The sequence below is a fragment of the Ascoidea rubescens genome, assembly GCF_001661345.1.
Source record: "Ascoidea rubescens DSM 1968 unplaced genomic scaffold ASCRUscaffold_11, whole genome shotgun sequence".
NCBI lineage: Eukaryota > Fungi > Ascomycota > Saccharomycetes > Ascoideales > Ascoideaceae > Ascoidea > Ascoidea rubescens.
Genome location: NW_017962923.1, coordinates 471,965 through 486,657, shown reverse-complemented (window position 1 = coordinate 486,657; position 14,693 = coordinate 471,965). Strand labels below are relative to the sequence as shown.

The 14,693-nt window shown below is 30.8% G+C and overlaps 6 protein-coding genes across 6 annotated transcripts; 3 read left to right on the top strand and 3 right to left on the bottom strand.

The window, feature by feature from the left end:
• Positions 1 to 86: 86 nt before the first annotated feature.
• Positions 87 to 575, top strand: TIM10 (protein transporter TIM10). Its single transcript, XM_020188748.1, has one exon. It carries the CDS (start codon positions 121 to 123, stop codon positions 406 to 408), a length of 288 nt encoding a protein of 95 aa, XP_020046014.1. The 5' UTR covers positions 87 to 120; the 3' UTR covers positions 409 to 575.
• A 167-nt stretch (positions 576 to 742) lies between these two features.
• On the top strand, positions 743 to 1,522 carry LPL1 (putative hydrolase; the record flags this gene model as incomplete). The annotated part of the gene is made up of 1 exon (XM_020190734.1): positions 743 to 1,522. A coding segment is annotated over one exon (780 nt), but the record flags the coding sequence as incomplete, so codon positions are not given.
• A 1,471-nt stretch (positions 1,523 to 2,993) lies between these two features.
• ERG8 (phosphomevalonate kinase) lies at positions 2,994 to 4,580 on the bottom strand (the record flags this gene model as incomplete). Its single annotated transcript, XM_020189487.1, has 4 exons — positions 2,994 to 3,131; positions 3,225 to 3,391; positions 3,431 to 4,349; positions 4,413 to 4,580. Coding segments are annotated over 4 exons (1,392 nt in total), but the record flags the coding sequence as incomplete, so codon positions are not given.
• Positions 4,581 to 5,910: 1,330 nt separating this feature from the next.
• Positions 5,911 to 6,180, bottom strand: ASCRUDRAFT_17276 (uncharacterized protein; the record flags this gene model as incomplete). The annotated part of the gene is made up of 1 exon (XM_020189474.1): positions 5,911 to 6,180. A coding segment is annotated over one exon (270 nt), but the record flags the coding sequence as incomplete, so codon positions are not given.
• A 4,206-nt stretch (positions 6,181 to 10,386) lies between these two features.
• Positions 10,387 to 11,304, bottom strand: ASCRUDRAFT_37322 (caspase family protein; the record flags this gene model as incomplete). Its single annotated transcript, XM_020190762.1, has 1 exon — positions 10,387 to 11,304. A coding segment is annotated over one exon (918 nt), but the record flags the coding sequence as incomplete, so codon positions are not given.
• An 852-nt stretch (positions 11,305 to 12,156) lies between these two features.
• On the top strand, positions 12,157 to 14,567 carry CQD1 (Cqd1p; the record flags this gene model as incomplete). The annotated part of the gene is made up of 3 exons (XM_020190765.1): positions 12,157 to 14,207; positions 14,305 to 14,437; positions 14,523 to 14,567. The coding sequence occupies 3 exons, from the start codon at positions 12,157 to 12,159 to the stop codon at positions 14,565 to 14,567; spliced, it is 2,229 nt and encodes a 742-aa protein (XP_020046009.1).
• Positions 14,568 to 14,693: the final 126 nt, after the last annotated feature.

The window sequence follows — 14,693 nt, the reverse complement described above, 5'->3', positions numbered from 1 at the left end:
GCAAATTTTGCACGGGAGGGCCGAGCTGTGGAGCAACGGTGGTCTTCCTGCGTTTGCTGATTTCGGCGCCTCTGCTACCTGTGCTTCTGTTGATGCTGCTCCCTATAGCTACTGCCGATAATGTCTTTTCTTGGTTTTGGTGCTGCTCAACCCAAGCTCTCGTCAGAACAGAAAATTGCTGCTGCTGAAGCAGAGTTGGACATGGTCACAGATATGTTCAACAGGCTAGTTTCCACATGCCACTCCAAATGCATCACTTCTTCCTCCAGCTACTACGAGGGCGATATCAACAAGAATGAAGGTCTTTGTATCGACAGGTGTGTTGCCAAATACTTCGATGTCAACGTCAAGGTTGGCGAGCAGATGCAGAAGTTGGGCCAGAATGGTACCTTTATGGGCAAGCGATAGAAGAGCCACTCGAAATGTTCTGGTTGCCCTGTAAATAGCTCAATAGAAGGTTTAATAAACATTAAAGTTGTTCCGCTGAATCCTTTTTCACAAACACAAGTTTTCACTAATCAGCATATTATAATGCTTCTAGTTCTTTTCCTCTTCTTAATTCCAATTCCCAATTCCCAATTCCGATTCTCGTTTTTGCTCTTTTTATTTTTTATTTGAGTATAAATACTGTAATTTCTTCTTTTCCTTCTTTTCCTTCTTTTTCTTCTTTTTCTTCTCTTTCATTTTTTTATGTGTTTCAATTCCTTGGGTTCTTTTTCAACTCTTATCGTGTTATCTTAAAATGCCCAAATCCAGTAAAATCTCAAATGCTCACTTATTTGTCTTGATTCATGGTCTTTGGGGTGCTCCCTCTCATATGAGGTCTATCGAGAAAATCATTTTAAATACTTTGCCTGTCATTAATAACGAAAAAATCGTAACCTTTAAACCTGCTACCACTGCTTTTTTTAAAACCTATGACGGTTTGCATATAATTTCTTTAAGAGTCCTATCCGAAATTTTCTCAGAGATTCTCTTCTTATACACTGAAAAAAATCTAAAAATTGTCAAAATAAGTTTTATTGGTTATTCCCATGGTGGTTTAATATCAAGATATTTAATAGGTTTATTGTATAATTTAAAATTTTTCAACTCAATTGCTCCAATTTATTTTACCACTTTTGCCACTCCTCATCTTGGTATCAAATTTTATTCTTCTTTTAACCATAATAAACCATTAAACACTAACCATATTAACGATATTAACAATATTAGCAATATTAACAACATTAGCAATTTTAATAATTTTAATAACTTCAACTTCAATTTCTTAAAAATCGCCTTCACTAACACTCTCAATTTCTTGGGTCCTATTTTTTTAAACCTATCTGGCAATGAATTGTTCCTTAACAATGATATCTTACTAAATTTATCCTCTCCAGATGATATCTATTTTAAGGGCTTGAAATCTTTTAAAAAATTCTATTTACTATCAAATATTAAAAATGATAGAACCGTATCTTTCTATACCTCTTACATTGTGAATATATCTCCCTTTAATAATTTAAACAATTTAAATTTAATTTATATAAAAAATATTCCCTCCATTAAAATATTTAAAAAACACAACAAATTCATTGAAATTACTCCAAAAATTCTAGATTTAAACACTACCACCACTACTACCGTTGCTCCTACTAACAATAATGGAATTTTTGCTTGCCCACAAATCTTGTTGTTTTATAATTTTCTTTTCTATCTACTACTTCTTCTTGTGTTCCCTCTTTGGTTTTTCAGTATAACAATTTTTAGCATTATTGGTGTCTTATTGAGTAAATTTAGAATCAATTTCAATACGATTCCTTTTGATTTTAATGAAAAATGGTTTCAGATTTATAACCAAATATATAATCAAATTTATAATGAGATCACACATTTTAATAATGATAAGGATAACAAAAATAATGACAATAACAACAAAAATGATGATGATAATGACGATGATAATGATGATGACAATGACAATGACAATGACAATGATCTAAGTAATATATTAGTCTCAGATTTAGATAAGTATTCAAAATTTCTAAAAGAAAACTCAATTGAACAGAAATTATCATCGTCGTTAAACAATAATCAAATTGAATGTGAAGTCTTTCAAAAACATTTAAACAATCATTTAAATTTTGATTCCAAAAGAATCAAAATGAATGAATCTTTAAACTCTTTAAATTGGATCAAAATTCCTGTTTTGATTGATTCACTTAACGCCCACGATGGAATTGTCGCAAGAAGAGGTTTAAGAACAAATCCTTCTGGTGCTGCTGCTATTTATTTTTGGGCCAATTTAGTTCGTAATGACATGCTTGATGGTGTTAGCCATTGATTCTATTATCTAAAATGCTAAAGAACTACAATTTACAATTCATATAAATCTAGCTAATAAAACTTGTTTTTCATTTAAAAATATAAATATGGAGTTACACTATAGTATAATGTAAGATGAAAAGCCATAAAATATAAAATAGAAGATGAAAAATGAAAATGGAAAATGAAAAATGAAAAATGAAAAGTAAAAAATAAAAAATAAAAAATTATAACATAAAATTATTCTTAGAATTTGTTGAAAATAATCTTGGGTTTTAGTTTTAATTCTTTTTTTGTTTCATTAATATGAAAAATATAATCATAATCATAATATAAACAATTAATAATAAAAGATGAAGAAAGACAAAAATGAATGATCAAAACAAAATTCAAAAATCGAAATCAATTGACAAAAACGAATAATTAAATCAGAGCAAAATAAATATCAAAAAAAAAGGGATAACATTATTTTAGGATCATAAGCAACGTATTCAATAAAATAAACAATAAAATAGCTATTTTGAAAGAAAAAAAACATAATTAAAGTAGATTTATACTTGTAAAAAGGCATATAATATTTGATTAGGTAAAAAAATTAAACTTTGGATTTTTCTTTTCAATTGTTTAATTTTTGAGAAAAAACTTTTGTTTTTTAACGTAAAAGGTTATAATGATTGTGTTTAAACTAAACCTTCATAATTAATTGGATCTTCATGCAAAATACCTACTTTTTGTTCTTCTAATTCTAACCAAGTAACATCAGTGTACAATTTTTTATCAATGCTTTCAATATCAATATTATCAAATTGTTTTTGATTATGACTCTCGTTGGTAACTAAACTAGTCAATTCTTCAGAAGTCAATGGTCTATCGGTTTTAGTTAAAAGTTTGATTTTAGGAATGGCTAATTTTGAGACTAATAAAGCCAAAGCATCATATCCACCAGCACCTGGAACAACACCACCAATAACACCAGGTAAAATATAGCAGTTGCCAATTAAAACAGATTGAGAATGGGGTTCGATTTCAGCACCGGATTGTTCTGTTAATTTTTGTAGAGAAATTCTGATTTGAGAAATTGATTCTACAGTTTTAAAAATAGGTCTTAATTTTTCCAAAACACCGCGTTTCAATTTTAATAGGTGTTTCAATTGAATGATTGAGTAATCATCTAAATAAGAGATCATTTCAGCATAACTTTCTGAGTTATCTTTATTTTTTGAAATTAGTTCCAAATTATTTAAATCTTTAATTAGCTTTAAGTTATTTTTATTTAATTCTTCAAACAACTCGTTAGCTAAAGCAGGATTATTTCTTTTCCATTTTAAAACAGTTGAAACCAACTGAGGGGTTTTTGAACCACTTTTGACATCAGCCATCAAAATTTTAATTTGTGGAGGTAAAGACATTATATCAATTTGGTAATCCCAAGCAGAGTCTACAACTTTTTCAAAGTATTGCAAATATTTTATCTTTGATAAGGTTTTCTTTGAAAAGGATAATTCATTGATAATATTTGGAGAAAATCTTTGATACATGATAGAACCATAAGTAGCAGAAGCAACATCAAAACCTGAACCAACTTTACCTTGAGCTAGAGAATGAGATATTTGAGCTAAATGATGGATGATCTCTTTGCCCTTTTCATTAGGTAAATTTGAATTCAAAGAAAATAAATTTTGTTTGAAAAGAGATAATAAAGAAGCTGTCAAAACGGTTACTAAAGAGGCAGACGAACCGAGACCAGATTTTGGAATGTTATCAATTGAATTATTATAAAAATCAAAAGATTTTAAGTTATTGGAAGAGGATTTGGGAGTAAAATCGTTATCGTTTGGAGAATGAAACGCCGAATCAGAATAAATAAGAATTTTAATTTTCATTGATTTTTTAGGCTGAACATAAGCTAAAACAGATTCAATTGATTGTTCAATAAATTTATTTTCATTTGAATTTTTGTCTATAAGTTGATAGGAATAGAAATCTTGATTCAAGTTAATAGTATAGTTATAGGTTGAATTTTTAAATTGAGGAGATTGAACCTGAATAAATAATTTTTCATTTTGCGTTTTCAATTCGTCTTGAAGAAAAGAATTTGAGGAAACTGAATTATGATCAGATAATAAATCGTTGTTGATAGTTTCTTGTTGAGACAAAGAAGTTGCGGAAATAGATGCATGCATTCTTGAAGATAAAGCAACGGAGTAACCTTTATAGTTTTGATCTAAAACTAAATAACCACCTACTAATAAAGCCTTTCCAGGACAACTAAAAGCATTTTCATAGGGTAAAATCGGCAAATCATCTAAAGTGATTGAATTTAAACTTGAGATATTATTTATGTTATCAGAGGAATTTTTGTCTGAATTGGAGCCAATGGATTCACCAGAAACGTTTAAAATATTAGCGCTGTTAGTGGAATTGGAATTATTTGAGCTATTTGAGTTATTGGAATTGGCGGAGATTGGAAAGACAGAAGATTCGTTCAATTGAGAGGATAAATCATAAGAGTTGGAGGATAAATAATACGATTTACCATAGCTGCTTAAATTATTGAGCAATAAATCATTGAGATCGGCGTTGGTTTGAGATAGATTAGAAGAGGCGGTGATTTTATCAGTGGATGGAGATGTGGCAGAAACAGGAGCATTTGTAGATGTAGATGTAGATGTAGATGTAGAAGTAGCAGTAGCAGATGTAGGGGCGATCGAAGGAATATGAAAATCCATTTTGATGTATTGAGAAACCTGGAGAAATTCAAAAGCGGCAGAAAACTAACTTTTGAATAGAAATAAAATATAAAGTATAAAAAATGAAATAAGATTTCTAAAATATAATAAGAAATAGGCAATAAGAGAAAAAGAAAAACAATCAAAATGCTGAGTAGAAAAATGGAAAGGGAGAGTGATGGATAGGTATTAGAATACAAATGGTTGGAGAAAGTGGAATTGAAGAGACAGAGAAAAAATATAGTATAGGAGGAGCCTTGAGAAACAGAAAAGAAACAAAGCAGAGATCTCTGGTGACTGTGGTGCTTGAGGTTCTGGAGACGACGATGAAGAATGTGATTGCTGTGTTTCAGGAAAAGAAAAAACAAGAAAAAGAAGGGGAAAGGGAAAAAGAAAGGGAAAAGAAAAAAAGCTGGAAGCGAAGAAACTGGTCCAAATTTATACCAATTCACACCGCTTCCACCGCAGCGGCAGACCTGCGCTGGTCACGTTTTCCACGCAGAACGCTTCTCCGCGCCCATCCAATGCAAAAGACCGCTTCTAAAAGCATTATTATGCTGATCTTGCAGCACTCAGCATCAGTTCCAAACATATGGCTCTCTCCCCCAGCGCTGGCTCTCGGCTTCTGGTGTATATTACTTGTGTGTCTTATCTATCGACGGTCTAGAAATCGTCCAGCAACCATCTTGTTATTATCCAGCTATTGTCTTGCTATCGTCTTGCTATTGTCTTGTATCGTCTTGCTATCGTCCTGCTGCTACATCACTATTGTCCTATTGTTCTTTGTTTCTCCTTCTTTCAATTCGCCGCCACCAGTCGATTTGTTCTCTTCACTGTCCTCAATTCTGCTACCTGCGTCTTCCATCTTCAACAACTTGTCCCAAAGCTTGATCAACTCGCCCTTTTCTTTTCTCTCTGTTTTCAATTCCTCTCGAATTCCTTGTATTTCTCTTTTTAAATTCTCGTTCACTGTATGGGCACTGTTCAACTTGCTTTGCCATTTGGTCTCGTATCCCTTTTTCAATATTCCCACTTTTTGCTCATGTTTCTTTGAGTATTGCACATACAAATCTTCTGCTAGTTTTCTCAATCTTTCTTCTGTCTTTCTCTCGTTTGATATTTGTTTATTTTTCAAACCTTCAATTTCCTTTTTATATGAATTGTTTTCTTTGATTAATTGGGTAATTTTCTCTCCACCCTTTTCATTTTCTTCACTCAAACTGGACAATTTCTCCTTCAATAACGTGATCTCTTTATTTTTACCCACAATCAAGTTCTGCAAATTATTAATTTGGATATGAAATTTATCCAACTCTTCGACATTATCCCCATTAATTCGAACATTTTCATCTGATAACTTCGATATCTCATTTTGTTTCTCGCTCAACTCTTCATTCTTACTTTCAATCAACTTTTCCATTTCTTTGATCCTCAGATCTTTTTGCAATATTTTGCTATTATTATGAATAATTTCTTCTTTCAATTTTTCGTTTACTTTTTCAACTTGTTCTTTATCTTCTTTTAATTCCTGGGTCAATTCACTATATGATTTAATTTGAGCAATTGCATCACTAATATGTTCTTCTCTATCCTTTTTCTCCTTAACAATCCTATCCAATGTCTCCTTAATATCACTGAACTTAATGTCGAATTGTTGGATTTCTTCATTCTTAACCTTAATCATTTTTTTCAATTCCTCATTTTCTTTAATTATCTCCTCGTTTTTTTCTTTCTTAATTTCAATTTCCTTTCTAATTTCTTCAAGATCACTGTTTAATTTATTGTTAATTAAACATACCCTTTCTTTTTCTTTAGTAATCTCGGCAATTTCTTTATTCAACTTATCACGGCTATCACTTATCATTCTAATGTCATGCTCTTTCTCATTCATATTAGCTTCTAATTTCCCAATTCTTTCATCACTCATATTCAATTTATTTCGAACCGCTTCAATTTCAATCTCAATTTTTTCGATTTTTACCCTTTTATCTTCATTCATATTCATTAATTCTTCAATCTCTTCTTCACATTTCATTTTGTATATAAGCAACCCCTCTTGTTCTTTTTCTAATACTTCCTTTTCATTAATCAATGATATGTTTTGATTTCTAACCAATGAAAGATTGTTATTTAATTTATTTAAATTCTGCTTGCATATTATTAAATCTTTTTCATTTTTTTTGGAAATTTTTCTCAAATTATTTAAAATTCTCTGATATGAAATGATTTTGTTAGTCTTTTCTTTAAATATCTTTTCATAAATCATTTTGTTTTTATCAAAAATTCTAAATTGAGTTTGTGATAATCTTAATTTTTCAGTAAGTTCCTTGTTATTCAAGCTAATCTTTTGGTTTTCTTTCGCCAATTCTAGTATTCTTAGGTTTTTTTTCGAATTTTCTTTCTTAATACCAATTATTTCAGCATTTTTTTCGTTCACTTCATTTCTAAATTCTTTGACATTGTCTAAATATCCAACTAAAACTTGTTTAAATTGGCCTAATGTATATATGGGAATATCATTATTTATGATATCTTCATTTGACGAAAGTGAATTCAAATTTTTACCAATTTTTTCATTGTTATTATTACTATTATTATTACTATTATTATTACTATTATTAATATCATTAACATCTCTATCATTGATTTTTTGGTTGATTTTTCTTCTATCAATACTATCTTGAATAGGTTGAATTCCTGAAATTTCTAAATCATTTAAATTAATTGAAACTTCACTTAGTTCACGAAGATCAGATTCTTCAGCAAGAATATTTTTTAATTCCTTTTCGATTTCAATATCATCGTTTTCATCGTTTTCAACGAGATTATCAAGGACATTTCCAAGAATATTGTCATTAATTTTACTATTTTTATTGTTATTATTATTATTATTATTATTATTATTATTAGCCGTAGTCGTAGTAATAGTAGTAGTATTGGTATTGGTATTGGTATTATTATTTTCATTTTCATCATCATCATCATTATCATCATTATCATTGTTGTTGTTGTTGTTTTGGTTATTGATAAAATTATTCCCATTTATATTGTTATCATGCTGATCAATAGAATTATCTTCTAGAGATTCTAATATATTTTCATGTAAAATTTGATTTTTTGTTTCTTGATGATTATCGTGTTTTTTTAGTGGACTTTCAAAAATTTTCACTTCAACAGGTTTATTTGTATCTAGATCTAAAAATGAATTATCAATAATTCTGGAGGCCTGCTCAGTGATTGGAGAGACATTAATTGGTTCAGTAGGGTGTGGTGGAGTTGATGGGCTGATGGAAACAGTAACATTGTTTACAGAATTTTTTTCATTATTATTTATTTTTTCATTATTAAATTTTGAATCTTGGTTTGATTTTTCTTGATTGCTGTCATTTAAAGTTGAGGTTTTATCGAGGTTATTAGTCTCGTTAGGTGAATGACCATGATTGTTTTCTTGATCATTTTTTTGATAATCGAGATCAGTGTTGTGTAATGTTGAATTAGCAATAACATTTGAATAAGATATTTTATCGTATGTTGTGGTTGGATAGATCATTTCAAATTCATCATCGCTGGACAAAAAGAATTCTTCAAGTTTTCTTTTCTTAATTATATCTTGATTATCAGTTTTCAGGATTTCATTGTTATTTAATGAATTTGATTTACGTTTATTATTATTGGTGAATGAGACAGGCGATAAAGCAAAAGAATTTCTGTTTAGTATTGAATTTTTTCGAGAGGGTTTTGAAGAAGATGGCGTTGGACTTTCATCAAGATCAATTGAACCATTAGAAATATCTATGGTGCTATTTGAATCATCGTGATCATCAGAATGGTTTTGTTGAATATTTTCATTTTTTTTGCCATTATCTTTATCATTAGTTTTTTCATAATTGCTCGGTTCTAAAGGTTCGAATTCTGAGCTGGAATTGTCAATATCATTGATAAGATTCTTATTTTGATTATTTATTATATAATTGTTACTGCTATTTCTTGTGCTGGATCTACTAGTTTTTATAATAGATGGAGAGGAGTTATGCTTTTGACTTAATCTTAAAGATCTTCTAATATTATTAGTTTTTGCAGAATTATTGGTTTTCTTAGTGTTAAGAGAATCGTCCTTTTTTTGAGATTTTGAGCCTAATAGAACCAAATTTTCTTTTTCAATTGAAGAATCGATATTTTGATTTTGTTTTAATTTCAGGAATTTTTTGTCAAGTTTTTGTTTTTCGTTTATTAAAACGTTTTTAGATACTTTTTTAATGGTAGAAGGGGTTTGATTATTACTATTTTGATGGTTTATGTAGGAATTATTATTGGATAAAACCGAATTTTGAGATGAAGTATTGAAAGTGATTGTTCTTCGAACTGATTTTGATTTTTTTGAATTTCTATGGTTTAATCTATTATGATTGAAATTCCTTGGTAAAGAGGAGGGAACTCTCTTAGCTGTGGAGGAGTTTTTGTTTTGGGCAGAAATTGGATTAAACGGAGAGATTAAAAAGTTTGTTAGATTATCATCGATGGTGTTATTAACATTTGAAGAAGAAAATTGTTGTGATTTTCTTCTTAATGGCCTCTTATTTTGAATTCCATGTGGGGTGGATCTGAAAACATTCAGAGCAGCAGGAGCAGTTTTGTTTGCAAAGCTAAATTCATCATCACTAGTATCAATAACTGGGACATCAGCCATTATGTAATTGATAGATTCAGGATTTTAGAGATAAAAGAAAGATAAAAAAGTTTTCCCAATGAAAACAGAGAAAACAGATAAACAAACAAGTTGAGAGCTGTTGAAAAACAAGAAAAGATAACTCTTGAAAGATATTTATATGATTGAATCAAATCTTAAAGATACTTGAAACAAAAAAGGTTTTCAAGATAAATTAATGTCACAAATATAAAGAATAAAAATTAAAAACAGTCGAAAAGATAAAAACTAGGAAATAAAAAGAGATAGATGAAGGAACAAGTTTAAGCCTATGCAAAGTTAAATTGAAATATTTATTTGTTTATATTGGATTTTTACAGGCTTTCTATTTGAAGAAAGACTATTTTTGTGGTTTTTGGGCAAACCAAAGCGGCATCCCTTTTACAATCACAACAAGAAGGTATTTCTCGGAAACCGTGCCGAGAATACATGCAGCAGCCCCTGTTTGGAACGCAACACATTCAAATCTGCACGTTTAGTTTTCTGTTTTGTTGTTTTTGGCTAGATATTTAGGGGTTTTCGTCCAAATTGGGGTTGAGAACGCGTGGTTTAACGTGTCCCAGCACGTCCTGCAATAGCTGCATTACGTCCGCACTAGTGGTCGTCAAGAAGGACCAGTGCGATGGGTGGCTCCAGGAGCTGGGCTTATATGGTGAATTGGTGTTGAACGTTGATTGGATGGGAGGAGCTGAGCTGGGGTTTTTGCTGAAAATGATCCTTTAGATAGTATCGCATGCTAATTAAAAGACTGATGTAGCTTTGTTGTGGACTCGCAGATAAAACGCTTATAAGAGCATAGGACATTGCGCCGATCGAGACGCCATTAAAACTTGTATCAACGCTTTTTTCATCATCTTTACAACCACTAAAGGATATAACATCAGCAAGAGAGGATTTCATTTTAATGATTTGTTCTTTTTGCAATTTACTTTTATTATTTGCTATTCTCTTACAGACATAGGAAGCATTTTTATATGCGCCATTGAAATCGCCATTTGAGGCATTTGAGATTAAACCGATTGAGTTTACCGTTGTGTCTTTTAATAAATTTTTGTGTTTAACCAAACCCTTTGAAGAGTAAACATAAGGTAGGTTCAAAGCAGTTCCTGAATGGCAGCAGTCAAAGATGGCAGTTAGTTTAACTCCTTGTTTCAATGGCTTGACCATGATCTTATGCATTTGGTTATCAGCTATGTGACCATTGCGTTTAAAATCAAGAGGATAAATACACTGACCAAAGCCGTCTTCTTCGTCGCCATCTAAATCAGGGGTTCTGCCACCATGGCCAGAAAAATGGAAAAACAACGAATCATTAGGTTGGGCATCTTTAACTAGCCAATTCATTGCTCTTAATATATTTGATTTGATTGGAATATTCATTAAATTGCTATTGTTATCAGTTAATATAACCATATCTTGATATTTGAAATTATAATGTTTAACTAGAAAATTTGAAATATTATTAACATCATTAATACAGCCTTTTAAGGCATTTCTTGTATTGTAATAATTAACACCAATTAAAAGAGCCTTTTTTTTTGGTTTATAATTATTTTTATTAAACTTTGGGTTAATTATATATTTAGCGCTATCATAATTTTTAGTTTCAGTTTGTATATATTTTTGAGTATTGTTATTGTTATTATTGCTATTGTTATTATTGTTATTATTATTATAAAAAGTTTTCTGTTTTGTATTATTCAGTTGAGTGTTATTAAAATGATTAACTCTGCTGTTTGGTTGTTGAGAAACTTGAACATTCAGTGGATTGAAAGAATATAAAGATTTCTGATTGTTAGGCTGCAGATAATTTGGATGAGCTGAATATAAATTAGAATTAGAAGATGAAGTGAAAGACGAAGGAGAAGGAGAAGGAGAAAGAGAAGAAATATAAGTTCGATGATTGAGGTTGGAAATAGGTTGGGGTGGATTAACTGGTACTGGAATAGAATTCCAACTGTTTATATTGCTATTATTACTACAGAAAGTGTCGGACGATTGAGCATAAAAAGAAGGAGGATTTGGAGAACCAGAAGCAACAGAAGGTAAGGCTGGTGGTTTTCTTCTCAAATGAGAACTCTCAGAAGCAAAAGAAGGCGCGGGAAACTGATTCAACTCGTCGTGCTGAGAAAAGCTGAATTGTTTGGGACAATAGTTTTGCTGGCCTTGACCTGGATACATTTGTAGCTGAAGCTGCTTTGGCAGAGGAAGCAGAGGAAGCAGAGGAAGCATAAAAACCAACACAACCCAAACAGGAAAAAACACAGCCCAGGCCAAACCCGCCAAAGTGGCTTTATGCTGCAGGAACCACCAGCGCGGAACAAAGCCAGCATGGTACTTTTGCACGTGCCAAAGTCGAGACAGATGAGCTTCGAAAACTGGGGTGTGAGTGAACACAGCAGAAAGAGGTGAGCAATGGGTAGAGTAGGTAGCGTCAGCATCAGCAGAGTTGGCAGCAGAGTTGGCAGCAGCAGCAGCAGAAACACTTTTAGTGCTGGCAGAAAATGGCTTTCTTATGGGTTCATTCACGTCCGGCGCTTTCACAGACAGATTCCCTTCAGCTACAGCTACTATTCTCGTCACCGCAATCACCACCATCATAGTCATCAAAGCACTTTTGGCTTCGGTTCTTTCTGCAGTATTCTTTTGTTATCTACATCCTCTTCGCTAATAGTTTTTTCGGATAATAGCTATTCTTTTTCATTTAGTCATTTGCGCAATGATTGTGTTTCTGAGCCCACTTTGCACGACGATCAAACTCATAAGACCTGTCTTGATCTTGAGCGCATTCTGGATGACAATTTAAATGGAAAGCAAAATCAAAATCAAAATCAAAATCAAAATCAAAATCAAAATCAAATCAAAACCAAACCTTCAGTTTTTAAAATCATTCTTGATTTTGTCAACTTGAAAATAATTGAACCCATTCTTATCATCGCTCGATTTATCGAACTATCCATCATCTTTTCGCCTTTGATCCCTTTATATCCCTTATCTTTTTTTGGCCAAAAGATCAAATCAGATAACATTACAATTGCAAACCAAAGATATGGCACTTTAATCTACTATAAGATTTTGACCTATTTAATTCAATTCGCTGGTCCATCTTTTATTAAACTAGGCCAATGGGCTGCATCAAGAAATGATATTTTCTCAAATCTTCTATGTAATGAATTAAATAACTTGCACTCAAATTCAATTCCTCATTCCTTTTCTTACACTCAAAAAATTATTTGCAATTCCTTTAATATTCCCTTAAATCAATTCAACAATTTATTTGATCAATTTAACCAGGAGCCTATTGGCGTTGGTGCAATTGCCCAAGTTTATATTGCAAAACTATCTAATGATTTTATTCAAAATCACCTAAATATTCAAAATCATTCCAATAATAAATCCTTCAATCAATGGATAGCAATCAAAGTTTTACATCCAAAAGTCAAAAAAAAGATATCAAGAGATGTAAAAATTATGGCGGTTTTTGCAAACATCATCGATTATATTCCAACAATGGAATGGCTATCCTTACCCCAAGAAGTTCATCAGTTTTCCTTATTCATGAACCAACAATTGGATCTAACAAATGAAGCTCTCAATCTAATTAAATTTAAAAAAAACTTCAACAATACTAATAACAACATTTACTCAGATTCAACTCAGTTATTTAAAATTAAATTTCCACAGCCTTATCTATCTCTATCCTCAAAAAATATCTTAATAGAAGAATATATTCACGGAATCTCTCTATCAAAATTGCTACATTTGCAACAGATTCTAAATAATAAAATCTCAAATTCAACTTTAAATGATCAAAAACTGGAAATCAAAAACTCCTATAACGGTTATATAAAATTATCAAAACTAATTAGTAATGCAATCTTAGATTCCTTCCTTAAAATGTTGATTCTCGATAATTTCATTCATTCGGATCTACATCCAGGCAACGTCCTTGTTAGATTCTTCAATTCATCCAATAACAACAACATTCAAATGAATGACTTGACAACGGACTTATTAAACTTGAATGATGATAATGACGCCTGGTTGAGTCAACTAAATACCCTAATATCAAAGGGCTTTTCTCCAGAAATTTGTTACATTGACACAGGTTTAGTAACTGAATTAAATCATCCCAATCGTATAAATTTCATATCTTTATTTAACGCTTTAGCAGAATTTGATGGCTACCGTGCCGGTGAATTAATGATTGAAAAATCAAAGACACCCGAAACAGCCATTGATTCTGAGATTTTTGCTTTAAAAATGGAAAGGTTAGTTGATAAGGTTAAACAAAGAACTTTTACTTTAGGTAATGTTTCTATAGGTGATTTATTGGAAAATTGTTTATCAATGGTAAGAAAACATCATGTTAGAATGGAAGGTGATTTTGTTAACGTTATTGTGGCAATCTTGCTATTGGAAGGAATTGGCAGACAATTGAATCCTAATTTGGATTTATTTGCAAGGTATGTTTCACTTTTATCAAAGTTGTTTTATCTTACTTTTATTAAAAATCATTCACTAATTTTTTTTTTCATTTTTTTTTTTTCATTTCAATTATAGTGCTATTCCAATTTTAAGACAAGTGGGGTTGCAAGATGGTCATAGATTGTTACAAAATCAAAATACCTTGTCAATGATAAAGGTTTGGTTAGCTTTAGAAGTTAGACAATTTATCAATGCCAGTGTTCAAGATGTATGTGTAAAAACAGAAAAATTTAAATTTTCAAGTCTTTTCTTTTGCATATAAAATAACTAACTAACAAATTTTTTTATTACAGATTTATAACCTAGTACAAAAAGACTGGTTATCACCAAACTACTGATAGCGATTGTAATTTTTTTATAGCAGCAAATAAAAAATGTATAGATTATACAATTAATTTTATATACATAAAAAAAGATAATATTCTATGATATACAGTAATATATTCAAAAACCATTTTTTCAAA

What these genes read in the sequence shown, in the direction of transcription:
- TIM10 (XM_020188748.1), top strand. Translation starts at nt 121, where the DNA reads ATGTCTTTTCTTGGTTTTGGTGCTGCTCAACCCAAGCTCTCGTCAGAA.